This window comes from Andrographis paniculata, unplaced genomic scaffold, assembly GCF_009805555.1.
Source record: "Andrographis paniculata isolate CXL003 unplaced genomic scaffold, ASM980555v1 Contig55END, whole genome shotgun sequence".
Lineage (NCBI taxonomy): Eukaryota > Viridiplantae > Streptophyta > Magnoliopsida > Lamiales > Acanthaceae > Andrographis > Andrographis paniculata.
In genome coordinates, this window is record NW_026137590.1 from 3,949,620 (window position 1) to 3,965,720 (window position 16,101).

Consider the following 16,101-nt stretch of genomic DNA (forward strand, 5'->3'; position numbering starts at 1 on the left):
TATTTTTTGCATAGTTTTTGTTTTGTTTTTTTGTTTTTTTTTTCAAGTTAGATAGACTTCATTATGATTAAATTTATCGATTTCTTCATGACATGTAGATTAATAATATGACACATATATTGTATTTACATTATGTTTTGGAATATGAGAAGTCTCCATGTTTATTATACTGAAATGACAATTTCATGGTTAATGGTGGTTTATTTCATAGATGATGCTGATGGTGAGACTTTAGAAAGAACAGTTAGAACAAGAGATCAACAAGATTCACAAAGAAGATCGACGGACCTGCTTTCGCTGCGTTACGGAATAGACATTTTCAGGGCTGGTCTAGCTCCACAACCTCAAAATCCTTACTTTGTCACAGGAATAATGGATAAACGAAAGGGCAATTTGGTAAGATTTGATATTTGAAACAATTTCTTATGTAAGAAAATACTTTTGTAGTTTATAGGCATTTTGTTTGATTATTAGCTACAATGTTTTTAATTATAAATCTCATTGGGAAGAACTAGGTGGGGGAGTCATACCTAACTATACACTTTGTGGAACAATGGTGCATCTATATATATACATATATAGAACATGATATACTACTAATTCGAAAGTGAATTGGTTGTGTTGTTTTAGTTTGTTAGGAATAATGATATATATATTTTTTGTTATTGTTATTTATTGAAAATTAATAAAATGTTTCGAGATATTATAATATTGTTTGGATAAAGTATTTTTAATATTTTTAAATAATTTTCCAAAATAAATAGTATATTTTTATAAAAAAAATGGCATTTTTTTTAGATTAAAAAATAAACTATTTATTTTTCTTGTGTTTTTATTTCATTTTGGTTTTGATGTTTTTTTCTCATTTATGTGTTTATTTTATGTAAGAAGTTAGTTATTTATTGTTTGTGAATAATAATATATTGTTGCTTGGTTTGTTTTGTTTTGAAGTGTTCATCTTTACCTATATTTTAGTACATAAAGCAATATTGTGTTTAAATTATTGTGTCAATACTCTACATTGTTGTATACATAACAATTTTATTTTCTTGTCTCAGTTTGTTCCCAAAGATGTAGTGAAAGATAACGATGATATAGATTTTTCGAAAAAGGCATATTTCATCGATCAAACAGGAAGGAGAATAGTGGCAAAATGTAAAAAATGGAAGGATGGAAGGGTCGCAATATCAGGAGGATGGAGAAAGCTATGCACCTTAAACTATATACAAAAAGATGACAGATGCATTTGTGAGCTCGTGGAGGGAGAAGAAGAACTAGCCGTCCATGTTACTATTATTCGTGGCAATGATATTCGAGGATAAGTTGGAGATTTATAATGAAAGATTCTGCGAACTCATTTATCATACAATAAACTAGACGGATGCCAAACTATCATCGATTTACAATTATGATGCGTAAGTTTTATATTGTTTAGACATTGATAACTCTTTTAAAATTCTTCCAACGTTTTATCTTTATTATGACAGACTTGATTCTTTTACTTCATGGAAAATCTGAATTATATCTCATACATTAACCTATCAAAGTTATTTTGGTGTGGAAGATACTATCGTTATCACTTTTAGTATATTAACATACTTTGAGCCAATTTAACTTAGCATGGTAGTGTGTCCAAAAAAACTTTTATTAGGTAGGTTAGTGTTTCACTATTAATGTTATGAGTTAAGATTAGTTGTAAAATAGAAATAAAAATACAAGTAATAAAAAATGTACATAATACATCACATATGCGAAGGTAAAATCCTATAATTTAGTTTGAAACAACTGTAAAAATAAGAAAAGAAATCTAATTGTGGGATGTACTTTTATGTAATAATAAATAAATAATACTATTTTAAACTATGAAATAACGAATGTTATAATTCAATTGATAGGGGATGGGTGGAGATCCATTTCCGTTGATTAGTGTATCAACTTTGAGATTATGAAGTAATGTAAAAATAATTGTACTTTTTTATTGCAAATTTTAAAAAGTAATAGTAGTTTATTTTAGTGAATAATTAAAAAAATAATGTAAAGATAATTTTATTTTTTATTTTTGTATAATAATGATACGATAGTAAAATATAAATATTTGTTAAAAAAAAAGGTTCATACTTACTAAAAAGAAAGAATTACTTTGTAATTGAATAATTTAAAATAAAAATATGTATTATTTGTTAGTGAATCGGAGGGAGTATATCATAATTTGTATGTGCTATAGATTGTTGACATAGAATGAATTGTTATTAAATTATTTTCTCTAAATTATTTTATTAGATAATTCAAAGTTATTAATTGAAAGTTTTATATTATCAAAATATATGTTTATAAATATAGTTTCTTGTTATTATTTATGAAATTAGCAAGTCACCAATAACGTGTATGTACCTATACATATATATGCGTGACTAAAATAACGTTATTAAGTTACGTAATAAATTAAAAATTAGGGTTTTTTTCTTTTAATATGTATAACAAGTAAATCTACATTAATAATTTGCTACTTTTCGAGTATGTATTAGGTAAAACTCCGAATCAAATATAGTAGTAGCCTACAAACCATGTCAATATATAAATATATAGATAGATATATCCAGGGAAAATTGCAAAAAATATATCTTACGTATACTCCATTATCACTTTTGTTCTGTATTTATCTCACTGACAAAATATATCTCAAATATTTGCAAAAGTCTCTATTTCTATCATTTGGACGCGCGTAATCGCGCGTGGTGTGAATGTCACGCGCGGACAAATGACATAAATAACGATTTTTTAAACATGTGCGATATATTTTGCCAACGCGATAAATATATGATAAAAGTGATAACAGGGTATAAGTGTGTGATATTTTTTGCAATTTTCTCTTAAATGTCCATGGCTAAAACAAAATTAATATACTACGGGTTAAACTGCCAAACTGAATACAATTGCCAACAAACCATACTAATACGTGCGACTAAAACAACCTTAATAAGATAATTAATTATGTATAATAAAATTAGCATTTTGCTAATGTATTGTGTTGTGCTTACAACATTAGTAGTGAAGGTTACTACAACTTCAAAATTTGTTGCTGGAAACAAACGCCATATTTTCGTGCATGAATTTTGGCATCCTCGTTGTCTACCCGTTATTCAAATAATTTCTCCAAATAGATTATACGCGCGCGGACACAAATGAAGCGAGACAAATTCGTAATATAATTGACATATGTTTGAATTGAACCAATACATGCATGCATGTATTTGTTAGTCTCATATCTAACTACAGAAATATAAGTTTGTGTTATGCCAACTGTGAATGGAAATTCCCTTAAGTTATTTTGGCATATGAACTAATAGTGTTTTAATTTATGCATCAAAGACTTTCCGAAAGATAAAAGGCATATTTGAGGAAAGATCAAAACATGGAAACTCACCCCTTCCATTTCGGTGCAAAGGAGAATTAATATGGAATCTTTTATTTCAGGAATGTGAGTGATTTACTCAACCGAATAGGGTTGAAGATTAGTGATGAGTGATTTGGAGATCATACTTTAGAAAAAAGAATATTGAGTGAAGCTCTCAACGCTCTATCCATATCAATTCCCCTTAGTTTGAATGAGTTTTTTACAGAAAAATTCGCCTGAGAGGTCGACGTGATCGGAGTTAAAGGAGTTCCAACCGGAGAGGATGATCAAACTCTGAGCGGCTCTGCTATATGGTCGTTATTAGTACGCGTTTGTGACAACGTGAACCTGTGGAGGTATTTTCCAAGGTAGACCATAATAGGAGTTTGAGTTGAAGGAGTTGTGATTGTTTATACTCTGTAATCAACACTGATTAGTAGAATGTCTCATGGATTAATCCCCCGGATGTAGATTGGTTGATAATTGAACCGGGTCAACAAACACCTTGTCTTATTGTTGTTTTATGTTCGGCATTGTTTTTTGTTGTTGAAACGTATTTATAATTGTGAACCGCCCACGCTTTAGAAGTTGGCCCTTTAAAGTGTTCGAATGTGTTTTGTTCGATAAATCACTTCCCCAATATCTGGTATCAGAGCGGTGTTCTCTAATTCGTTGAGTAGATCTGGTCACAGTTGCAGACATGAGTAAGGAAGGACGTTCAACATCAAGACCTCCATTGTTCGATGGGACAAATTACCAAAGTTGGAAGAACAAAATGAAAGCCTTTCTGATGCTTCAAGGTGAAAACGTTTCTGATGCTGTTGAGTGTGCATGGTCTCATCCTATGAAAACCATCCAAGATGAAGATGGTGTTACTACTCTTGTAAAGAAACCGAAGAGAGAATGGACGTTGAATGAAAAAGCTGCTGGAATAGGAAACTCGAAGGCCCTATTTTCGATTTTTAATGTTGTGGATGAAACTCAGGCGAAGCTTATATCAAACTGAAAAATTGCCAAGGAAGCTTAAGATATTCTAGAAAATGCATTCGAAGGTTCAGCGCAAGTCCGAGAATCTAAATTAAATGATGTGGAGACATTGTTTGAAGGAATGAAGATGAATGACTACAAAACAATCGTTGTTTACTATAATCGTTTTATGAATGTTGTCAATCAAGCAGAAGCTCTTGGAATGCACTTTAAAGAAAAGAGGCTGGCGAGGAAGATGCTTAAAAGTCTCACAAAAAATTTCAGGCCAAAGGTGATTATGCTTGATGAACCACCAAAGCTGAAAAATATGACGTTGGATGAATTATACGGCACTTTGGTGATGAAATGAATTATCTCGAAGATGAAACTCCAAAAAGTATGGCCTTAAGTGTGGAAGACATGGAGCTGATCGAATCTGATGAGGAAATAACTATGTGGAGTCGAAAACTTTCAAGAATGATAAGTGAGAATCGAGCAGCCAAGCTGAAGTATAGGAAGTTCCAGAACAGAAGTGGTTATCAGGATGTGAGTATTTCTAGCTCACAATGGAAATACTCTGAACAGAAAACATCAAATTACAGCAAGCCAAAAGAGAAGTTCGATGGTGGATTCAAGAAGAAGTTGCCTGAATCAGTACAAGAGCCTACCTGCTATGGATGTGGAGGAGTTGGTCACATTAAATCTGAATGTCCAACGGTGAAGAAAAGAGAGAAGAAATCATACCAAGCCACATGGAGTGACAATGATGATGAAAGGTCTGTTGGAGGCGAAGAAAACTCAGAAAATGATGAATTGGTTGCTTTCATGGCCGATGAATCTGAAGCTATTAAAGATGATGGTGCTTCTACTGATAAAGCTTAAGAGGAATCCATAGAACTTGATGCTGATGAATTGATTGAAGCCTATGAGGAGATGGTGGCAGAACAAAAGAAATCACTGGTAAAAAATAAAGAACTTTTGGACACCATTTACCGGTTAGAAGCTCAAAAGGAAAAGTTGGATGATGAAATTGAAATTTTGAAGAAAGATGTTCATGAGAAATCAACTGAAGTTGATAGATTAAAGACTGAAAATGTGCAGCTGAAACAAGAGAATGATAGACTTTGAAAGAGAAAGGAGAAATTGGATGAAGTACTTTCGATTGGAAAACCTTTTGGTGATCACAAGGGAATAAGTTTTTGTGAGTCCTCACACAGAAAACCTACTACATTTGTCCGGGATGGACTTCTTGCTGATGTTGAAATTCCAGAGAACAAATCAGTTCTGATGGTGAAGCATAATTTGAAGAAGAACAAAAACAGAGATTGGAATGAAAATCGTAGGATACAGGGTGTTAGACAAATGTCATCACGACGTAAAGACTGCGGATACTGCAGATGTCTTGGACATACAGCTGAAAAATGTTTCAGATTGGCGAAGGACATTATGAATGGCAGAAATATTCAGTGGCCTACTGAAGAACTCAGACAAAATGTTAAAGTCAGATTGGTGTGGATGCCCAAGTAAAATCAAAAGACAAACATTCTTACAAAGGCGTTGGATGCAAATCGTTTTGAAAAGTTTGGACGTCAATTGGGTATGCATTCGTACCCTACTTGATTTTTCATACATTGGTGATTAATAAATTCTTCAATATATTTATGGTGTTTGGAATATTTGTGGTGAATATTGGAGAATGAAAATAATTTGAAAAGATTTTTTTTTTGAAAAATCCAAAAAGAAGAAGTGTTGCGAAGAGAATTTTATTGAGCAATGGCAAGAGTCAGATTTGATGCCATGGTTGATGTTTTGGTTATGGATTAATTCGACGTGGTCCTACACTGGATTTTGAAGAATTTCCAGGCCTTATGATGTTGCAAAAATTATTGTTGATGCTGTGAAGTTGCTGCTACAACAAAACTGATGCCGAATCAACCGAATTTGTTGTTGTTGTTCATGTTGGTGCTGCTGCTGATGTTGATGTTGATGTTGTTGCTGCAAGTATTTTTCAGCGGACCAAATGAGAAAGAATTCGTGAAAATGGAACAAGTGAAATTGTTTGTGAAACAACTGAAATTCTTGATGATATTGTTGGAATAGTTTCTGGTGACGGTGATAAAGTTGCTGCTGCAACCATTTCTCAGCAAAGTGAGGATGTTTTTGAAGGTCTATGTTCTTTTTTTCAAATGCTCCCACGAAGGGGGAGTAATGCAGGAAAATGGGAGATCATATTTTCAAGGGGAGTTGCCCAAGTTCTGATGCTGTCTGCTTTGCTGATTGTTGATTTTATCTGTTGTTACTATTTTCGTTGGAAGTCCGAAGTGATTACAACCATATCAATGTGAAGGCTGTTTGTAGCCTTTTTATGTTTGTTGGCATGTAATAGTTGGACTCACTCTTGGATGATTGAGTGCGTGAGTAGGTTAATTCCTGCACTTTTATTCGTGGTTTCATATGCCAAAAAGGGGGAGAATGTGAATGGAAATTCCCCTAAGTTATTTTGACATATGAACTAATGGTGTCTTAATTTATGCAGCAAAGACTTTCCAAAAGACAAAAGACATACTTGAGGAAAGATCAAAACATGGAAACTCACTCCTTCTATTTCAGTGCAAAGGGAAATTAATGTGGAATTTTTTATTTCAGGAATGTGAGTGATTTACTCAACCGAATATGGTTGAAGATTGGTGATGAGTGATTTGGAGATCATACTTTAGAAAGAAGAATATTGAGTGAAGCTCTCAACGCTCTATCCATATCGATTCCCCTTGGTTTGAATGAATTTTTGACAGAAAAATTCGCCGGAGAGGTCGACGTGATCGGAGTTAAAGGAGTTCCAACCGGAGAGGATGATCAAACTCTGAGCGGCTCTGCTATATGGTCGTTGCCAGTACGCGTTTGTGACAACGTGAACCTCTTGAGGTATTTTCCAAGGTAGGCCATGATAGGAGTTTGAGTTGAAGTAGTTGTGATTGTTTATACTCTGTAATCAGCACTGATTAGTAGAATGTCTCCTGGATTGGAATCCCCCAGATTTAGATTGATTGATAATCAAACCGGGTCAACAAACACCTTGTCTTATTGTTGTTTTATGTTCGGCATTGTTTTTTGTTGTTGAAACGTAGTTATAACTGTGAACTGCCCACGCTTCGGGAGTTGACCCTTTAATGTGTTCGAATATGTTTTGTTCGATAAATCACTTCCCCAACACCAACAAATACATTGCAAATAATATTTGAACATTTTTTTGACACAAACTTCTTGCTACATCATATTAGAAGGTTCTTAGTCATTCCTAAGAGTGGCGTATTCATTCATTCAATGTGGGGTCACGGGACCCCCACTTGATTTATATATATACTATGTATTTTATGTTATTTTAATTTAAATAACCATTAAAAAATTATATCTATAAATTTTATCTACAAACTTTGTTTACAAACCATAATCTAATTAAACATTTTAAGCGTAAGGGTAAGAGACAATTGTAATTTATCTTTTTTATATTGTAATTCTAATTTATTAAGTTGTGCATCCACTTGAAAGGATAGTTAGATCTGCCATTGATTATGAATATATTATTAGAAGGTCTGTGGGCTCCCAAACTCGATTGAGAAGGTCATTATGGTCGTGTGTACCGGAGGTTTGGGGGCACTAGAAATATAGCATCAAAACTTCTTATTTCAATCGGATCGAAGACAACGAGTTAGGAATAATTGAAAATTGTTCCAACTACTGGGATCGTGGCATAGGAGTGTCCAAAGTAGTTGTTTGAATATTGGAATGACGAAAAGGTTAAGGTATGTCAAGAACAAATACTAGGTTGCAATTATGAAATCTCACCAAGCAGGTATGTCTAGTAGAATTATTCATTAGTTACAAAATCAATCAAGAAAGAATGTTGGGAATGTACAGAAAAAATTGTGGATTTCATTTATAATAATAGTAAAAAGGAATAATAATAATAATAATAATAATTTTTTTTTTTCAAAAGACTAGTGGGTTTGTTTGGTTATAGTTTGAAGTTTAATTTAAATATATTTTAGTATGAAAATTTATAAGAAAAATAGTAAATTTAACTAAGATGGTAGAATATAAATACATAACACGCAGAGTAGTCTAACACATTGAATCTCATTAGAACTTCAAAATAAAATGTATTTGAACGAAAGTAATATTAGGATGGACGATATCCTGAGAAGCTCTTAGGATACATCCAAAATAATAATAAAAACAAAAGCCCCATAAATGAATAATAATGTCTTTTGTTTGAAATAAAAAACAACAAATGTTGGATGCTAGCAACTCTACATCTGGAGCCTCATGCTCTTCTCGTTGCCGTTTATAAAAGTATTTGTTGCGGTACTCTTTATAAGAGCATCTTCTTTCACGTCATATTTTTTTCTTTACGTTTAACAATAAATAAAAAAATGTATATTCAAATTAATATCAAAATAATTTATTTTTAAATTTAAATTTAAATAAAAATATATCATTAGAAAATAGAATATTATATAATAAAAAAATATAAAATAAATATAATTAAATACAATTTATTAAATTAAAAAATAGAAAAATTCTAAATTTTTATGCATTTAAACCATTTTTAATGCACCAATATCTAAATGGGTCAAATGTGTGTGCTCTAATGCTTCCTACTGCCCAACTACCGCCACCCATGCAGTAAAATATGAGAAAATTGCAAAAAAAATCTCACAAGTATACCCTATTATTAATTTTGTCCTGTATTTGTATTTATCTTACTGATAAAATATATCTCACATGTTTGTAAAAGTTATTATTTTTATCATTTGGCCGCGCATAAAGGCGTGTGGTGTGAATGTCACGCGCGGGCAAAAGACATAAATAGCGACTTTTGTAAACATGTGAGATATATTTTGCCAGCGAGATAAATATAGGACAAAAGTGATAATAGGATATGAGTATGTGATATTTTTTGCAAATTTTTCAATAAAATATTGATTCCGATAAAAAAATATTGATAACTGATTTATTTATTTTGGATCTTTTAATATATATATCTTTATTTTTAATTATTCTCATATTTATTAATATTTTTAGATAACATAAATATCTAATATGGTATTTTGTAGGCATGGACACTGTTTCATTATTTATAAATATACTCCAAACTGTGAATCATATCAAATCGAAAATTTCTATTAACCAAAAATATTTGTAAAATTTACAAATAATTCAAACAGAATTTAAAAATAAATACATTAAAATAACAAATTTTAATTAACTAAAGATGGTTTCAAATATTCCAAACTAAATCGTATTGAATATAATTATTAATATAAAATTGAAAATATAAATGTATTCGGTTAAGTTAACCTAAAAATATTAAAAATAAACATCGAACTGAATCAAATAAATATAAAATATACAAATTTTGTATTGTAATCAAATTTACTCGTATAACCCAATTGAACTTTTTGACCACACCGAGTATTTTGTAAGTAGAATGAATATATTCTTTATTAGTTAGAATGAGATTGTATAATAAATAAAAAAATTAAAGAGAATGTTTTATTCGTCTACTCAAAAAGTAAATTTATTTTTATTATGGGTTGTTCAATTATAAAATAATCATTTAATTTAATTCCTCTTTTTTTTTTTTTTTTTTTCACAAATAATCATACTTTACCATCACAAGATTACTTTTATACGAAAAGGTAACGGTAAATTTTTTTTTACACTATTTGTAACTAAACATTATAATTAAAATAATATTATTTCTTAGAATTCGTGCCAAAAATAAATATTGACTTATAAATCGTATGGAGGGAGTATTAAAGTTTTTTTTTTTTTTTTTTCTTATTTCAAATTATTTTATTTTTTTATTTAGTTGGCCATGATTTGTTATACCTGGCCATGTATTTCTTTTCATCCGAATTTTATTACTTTAGACAAGATTATGGTCCAATCCAAGAAGTCGATTATTTACCGAGATCAAATCTCAATCGTTGGATCTAGGGATTGGATGTGATCTATCGAATTGTGATTAGGGTTGTAATATGTGTTTATGTGTTATGTTGTGCGCTGCTTTCAATCACAATTCATAGGATAGTTCGATCTTAGTTTTAGGTTAGAGTTTTGAGTTGTTCCACACTAAGATTTGAGAGAATCTATAAATTTGTGAGCAATTTGGTAGAATTTCGATTTTCGGAAGATTTTGTGGTTTCTTCGGCTGTTCTTGGCTGTGCCAAAGCTGAAGTAGTATTCCCACGGTTCTTTTATTTATTAAGGGTGTACTAACCATCAAATATTTTTTAATTTTGTTTTGCTTTCTTTTGGTTTGATTCAACACGATCATTTTAAGTTTTGTGTTTGGTTTGTTTATATCTCACATTCTTCATATCAAAATACAATATTGGTATAAGATCTTTAGGGCTTTTTGAAATACTTGTACTCGTAGCCTTCGGTTTTGTTTTTTGTTGTGTTTTCGAAAAGGTTTTGAAGAAAGTTTGAGTTTTCAATGTTGTTCCGGTAGTTTTCGCAAATCTTGACAAAAATCTAACATTTTTCATTTTGTTCTCTATAAATTTGTTTTAGTACTGAATGTTTGAAAATGTTTTTCTCTGTTTTTGTTGATACTTTATATTCTTAAACAAAGTTCTTTCAAAACTTTAGAGTTTAATTTTGTTAAGACCTTCTAAGATCGTTAGTTTTTCCAAGAATTTTTGTTTAACAAAATTGCTTAATACTGCTCTTGATAGAACAATCCCAAATCTTGTGTTGTTAAAGAGAAAACATATGTTGAAAATCACCACTTAAAAATTTTGTTTTGTTAAAGACAAACACGTTTAACTCTAGAGTTCTTTTAGTAGGAATATAGATAATGAATGTGCACATTGTTGATATGAATTGTCTATTCAATTTATTTAATCTCTAATAACTTTTAAATGACCTAGCATTGACTCATTCGTACACAGGAGATGGCCTAGCACCGGCCCAACTCCAGGGTATCACATATAGTGCAAAGGAAAAGAATATGAAATTTCTATTATTTCTAATCCATGTCGGTATTGTAGGATAGGTGAAACTTGCTTTTAGTGAACATAAAGGTTGTTCATTGTGGTTTTCACAAAGAAGTGAAAACTCGAGGTTACTTGTAATTTATACTCGAAAAGTCATTAATTGTTGCCTACTTGTGCTAGGAAGTCACTTGTTGTAGCTATTTTTTTTTTATATTTTTTGCTTTATGTGTGCCTATTATTTTATGTGAGTGAAAATCATTTTAAAAGTTTTTATTATGTTAACTTATCCCCTGTGCAATAGATTAAAGCTCTGTGTGTTATTTTGTGTATTTTTTTTGCTCTAAAACATTGTTCCGACCCCTTGCTGGCAATGTCACATGTCCATGCATCCTTGGAGTGTTATGGTTTGTTTACTTTATGAAATATGATTATAAAACATAATATTATTTTAATGAATTATATAATCATATGATAAAATTATATTATGTTTACTTTAATGGATTATTGTATAAGATTATAATTTTTTTTTCTAAAATATTATAAATTATATGATAAAATTAATACTAAGTTAACTATTAATTGAAGACAAAATAGCCTCTTTAACATTAATAATATATGTTATTATTTAATCCTACCTAAAATAGGAGGATTAATAATCTCTAATTATGCTACTATTATGCTGGATTTTACTTAATTATGAGCTATAATAATTAATAGTAAATATTTGATTATGGTGGATAAAATAATATTATCCATCATACTCATGCAAAATAAAGACACCCCTATAGTAGAATCTCATGATGTCAACCTGATTATTGATAAGTGGCTTGTGTGTGAATTGTGCTTGAGGACAAGAACCTTGTTTTTTTTATTTATTTATTTATTTATGGTATTATTTTATTTCTCAAAATTTTAAAAGAAAAATATGTTTCTAAAAATCGAAATAAGCATGGCAAATCCATTTTTCTTAAATTTAATTCAATTCAATGTTAAAACAAATTTTGTAATATTGAAACAAAAAATAAAATAGATTTTGATAACACAAAAACTCTTTAGAGGCACTAGATGGAAACTTTGAAGGGTTTGTAACTTATAAGAAAAAGGTTGAAATAGATGAAATAACTTATTTTTGTATAATATTTCATTTTTTAAATCCAGTTATTAGAAAAGTATGAGAAGTTAAAACTAAAAAAAGTTGTCGGATAAATTAGAATAACTTTACACGAAAACTTCTTTACAAGATAATTTTAGTGTACAAATAATAAAAAAAAACATAAATACCCCTAGTGAAGTGATAAGTGTTAGAAAGTAAACAAATATTAATTAATGCAAACAATAATCTAATTTTAAAATATACAATTTTTTAATACATAATCAATTCAAACATGCATACTTTAAAATATACAACTTTACAAACAAAGATAATTTTAAAGCATATTGCTGTTTATAACACTGATAATTACCGCAAACACAATAATCTACAAAATCAATAGTTATGGAAAGTAATTATAATAAAACTACCATAATGCACTTAATTACTACAAAGACATAAATTTTCCACAAACAGACACCTTATCTCAGAAACTGGTGGCCACGGACAGTGCACACCAACTACATTTTCCTCAATTTTTTCACTTCCAATAGCATTTATGAAGCTCAGAACGTGATTTGAAAAAAGAGATTTTGAAGATTCAAGCGGAGAAGAATACTATTTGTAAACATTCTATATCTTAGCCAAATTGTGGTATGGTGATGTTATGTCTGCGGAATGACTAATGAGTTTTTGTACATTGAGGTGTAAGGAAAACTATTGAAGATGTTAGTTGAACGAGAAAATTACAAAAAATATCTCACATGTATCAATTATCACTTTTTTCCTATATTGATCTCGTTGGCAAAATATATCCTACATGTTCACAAAAATTGCTATTTCTATCATTTGGCGTCGCGTGACCGCGCGTGGTGTGAACATCACGAGCGGCCAAAGGGCATAAATAGCGACTTTTGCAAACATGTAGGATATATTTTTCTAGCGAGATAAATACATTTCAAAAGTGATAATGGGGTATATATGTGAGATAGTTTTTACAATTTTCCCTTAGTTAAATTGTAAGTTTTTTATGTTTCGAAGTCTTGTAAACCTGGTTTTAGATTGTAATGGATATCTTTTGGATTGAAATCTTCCAAATCTAGGTATCTAGAATGTGTTTTTACATCATCATAATCACACAATTGTGTAACCATGGGACAACAACAATTTATCTACAGTGCTAACAATTTGTGGTTTCACCGTTATTGCTCACATATATTAGGAGGAGTTGGTTTCTTTGTCGCGACCATCTTATCCAATAGTATTTTTTAAAAAAGAGACTTATACATAAATTCATTCGACCAAAGTAGTTTCTCGGTAACTTCTCATTTATAATTTTCTTTTCAATAAATCTCCATGTTAAATATTCTCTTTCTTTCCACACTATCGTGTATTATTAAAGGTTAAAAAAAATATATTCCTATAAAAGTGTAATTTTAAGTTTACACTTTTAAAACAAATCCCGCTTACGCATGCTTTTTTTTTTTTTTTTTTTAACATTCTTCCCGCTATTTGGTTATTCTCTAACTAGAATTTCCTAGTCTAGAAATTGTATATTGTTTGTTAGTTCTACATTTCAATGCTTTTTGTTATGTTATTATGTTTTTAGAATAAACATGTGTTGTGACGGATTAGGGTTAATGATCGAATAACAAACATAAAATGTAAAGAAGACACAAATTTATGTAGTTCACCAACAACGTGTTGGCTACATCCACGGGCAGGAACAAATAGATTTTATTCACGATGGCAAGATTACAAATTACAGATTTTGTATCTTTAAGTCTCTTTAATTAAACCAAGATGATACATCATACGAGCTTAGTTCAATACCAAATCCAAAGCCCAATACTGCATACCGTTGGCCGGGGGCCACTCTGCACCCCCGGACCCAGACAAGGGGGACTTCACCCCCCTTGACCCTCCGACTCGTTGAGACCCCGTGAAAATTCAGCGAAGTGGCAAACTAGATTTAAGGCATATCATCAACATCTTCGATGAAATTAGTCATATTTTATCATCATAAATATAGAAATATTAGACACAATCCCTGAACTTGCACGGAGCTTCTTTATAGTTTTCATTTCGTATACAACAGTGTGAATTGTAATCATATTTAACAGATTACAACTATTAACATGCCATAAACTAATTTATTTTTAGTTATATAGAATAATACACAATTATAATAGTTTTTGTAGAAACAAGAAACTATCTCATCCAAATTATTTATTCCACCGGTTCTTAAAAAAATTTATGTTTTAACGGAAAACAAATTAAAACAAAACTAGTGTATGTTTCTTTACGGTGGGTTTGGAAAAATTGAGTTTGGGTTTGAATTTGATTTGAATTTTAAAATGAGTTTGAATTTGTATGATTCTTTTGTTTATAGGTTTGATTTGAATTTTAAAAGTTTTTATATGTATTGATTTGATAGTTAATAAATATAATAATATAAAATTATATTAAATTTAATTTTTTAAACTTAATAATGGTATGATTTAAATATGAATTTATATTATATCTAAATATAAAATTATTAAGCTATAATTATTTTAATTATCAAATAATTGATTTGTTGGATATGTGCAAGTTTTTATGTCTTTTTTTTTAAAAAAAAAAAAAGAGAAAAAAATATTAAAGATGCAACTTGCAGGTTCTGTCGGCTGAGGCCCCGATTTGTCGCCAAATTACCGTGCACAATAAATGTACAGTAAGTTTTGCCAAACCAGAGCTAAAGAAACACACTCTTAATATTCTTAGAGAAACATATTGTATTTTTACGAAAAACTAAATAATATTTTTCTAACTATATCATAGTTTGAAAAGACAAAAAAAGAAACAATCACAACTAAGAGGCTACTGTTAATATTTTAAATAAAACGCTGAGATCATCAATGTCAAACAACAACTTATTATCTAAAATACATAAAGAGAATTACAACAATTTTTTTATAAATTTGGATACGACTAATGCATATGCTAGTTCATACAATTCAACAAAATCAATTTGAAGGTCCAACTTCATCCACACTGAGAAAACAAGATGCATTCATTTTTTCCATAATCGATTGCAGCATGTGATTGGTGCTCAAATTCATTTGCTCTAGTGAATCGATCTGGCCATAAATTTGTTCAATCTTTCATCTCACACTAGATTGTGGAGTTGTGCGAGTGTTGCTATGCCATATGGCAGAGGCTCTCGCCGCATCGGCGCAAACAATCACTACAAAAAAATATCAATTTTGTAACAAGATTGTTTCGTTGTTAAATCCACTATTTCTGTTACTAATGATATTAGAGACGAAATTTGAGATGGAATTATGTTAGCTACGTGAACTTTAGGAACGGATTCCGTTACAATTATACTATTTTTTTGTAGTGAATCTATTGACTGAGCAACCACCTCATCTTCGATTGAATCTTCTTCAATCATATTTGTGCATAGGATACATATTTTCATCTTGTAGTCCATATTATACTCATCCAACACTACAAAAAAAAAAAAAAGAAAAGTAATAACATATTTGTAATGAAAATTCCGTCCCTAATTTCGTTCATATTGTCATTAGTAACAGAAAAAATAGATTTAAGGACAAAAAATTTGGTTGCAAAAATACTATTTTCTTGTAGTGCAATGAGACTCT

The 16,101-nt window shown here is 30.2% G+C and overlaps 1 protein-coding gene across 1 annotated transcript; it reads left to right on the forward strand.

Moving 5' to 3' along the window:
* Window positions 1-286: 286 nt before the first annotated feature.
* On the forward strand, window positions 287-1,427 carry LOC127256520 (B3 domain-containing protein At4g34400-like). The gene is made up of 2 exons (XM_051282571.1): window positions 287-396; window positions 1,059-1,427. Exons 1-2 carry the CDS (start codon window positions 373-375, stop codon window positions 1,320-1,322), a joined length of 288 nt encoding a protein of 95 aa, XP_051138528.1. The 5' UTR covers window positions 287-372; the 3' UTR covers window positions 1,323-1,427.
* Window positions 1,428-16,101: the final 14,674 nt, after the last annotated feature.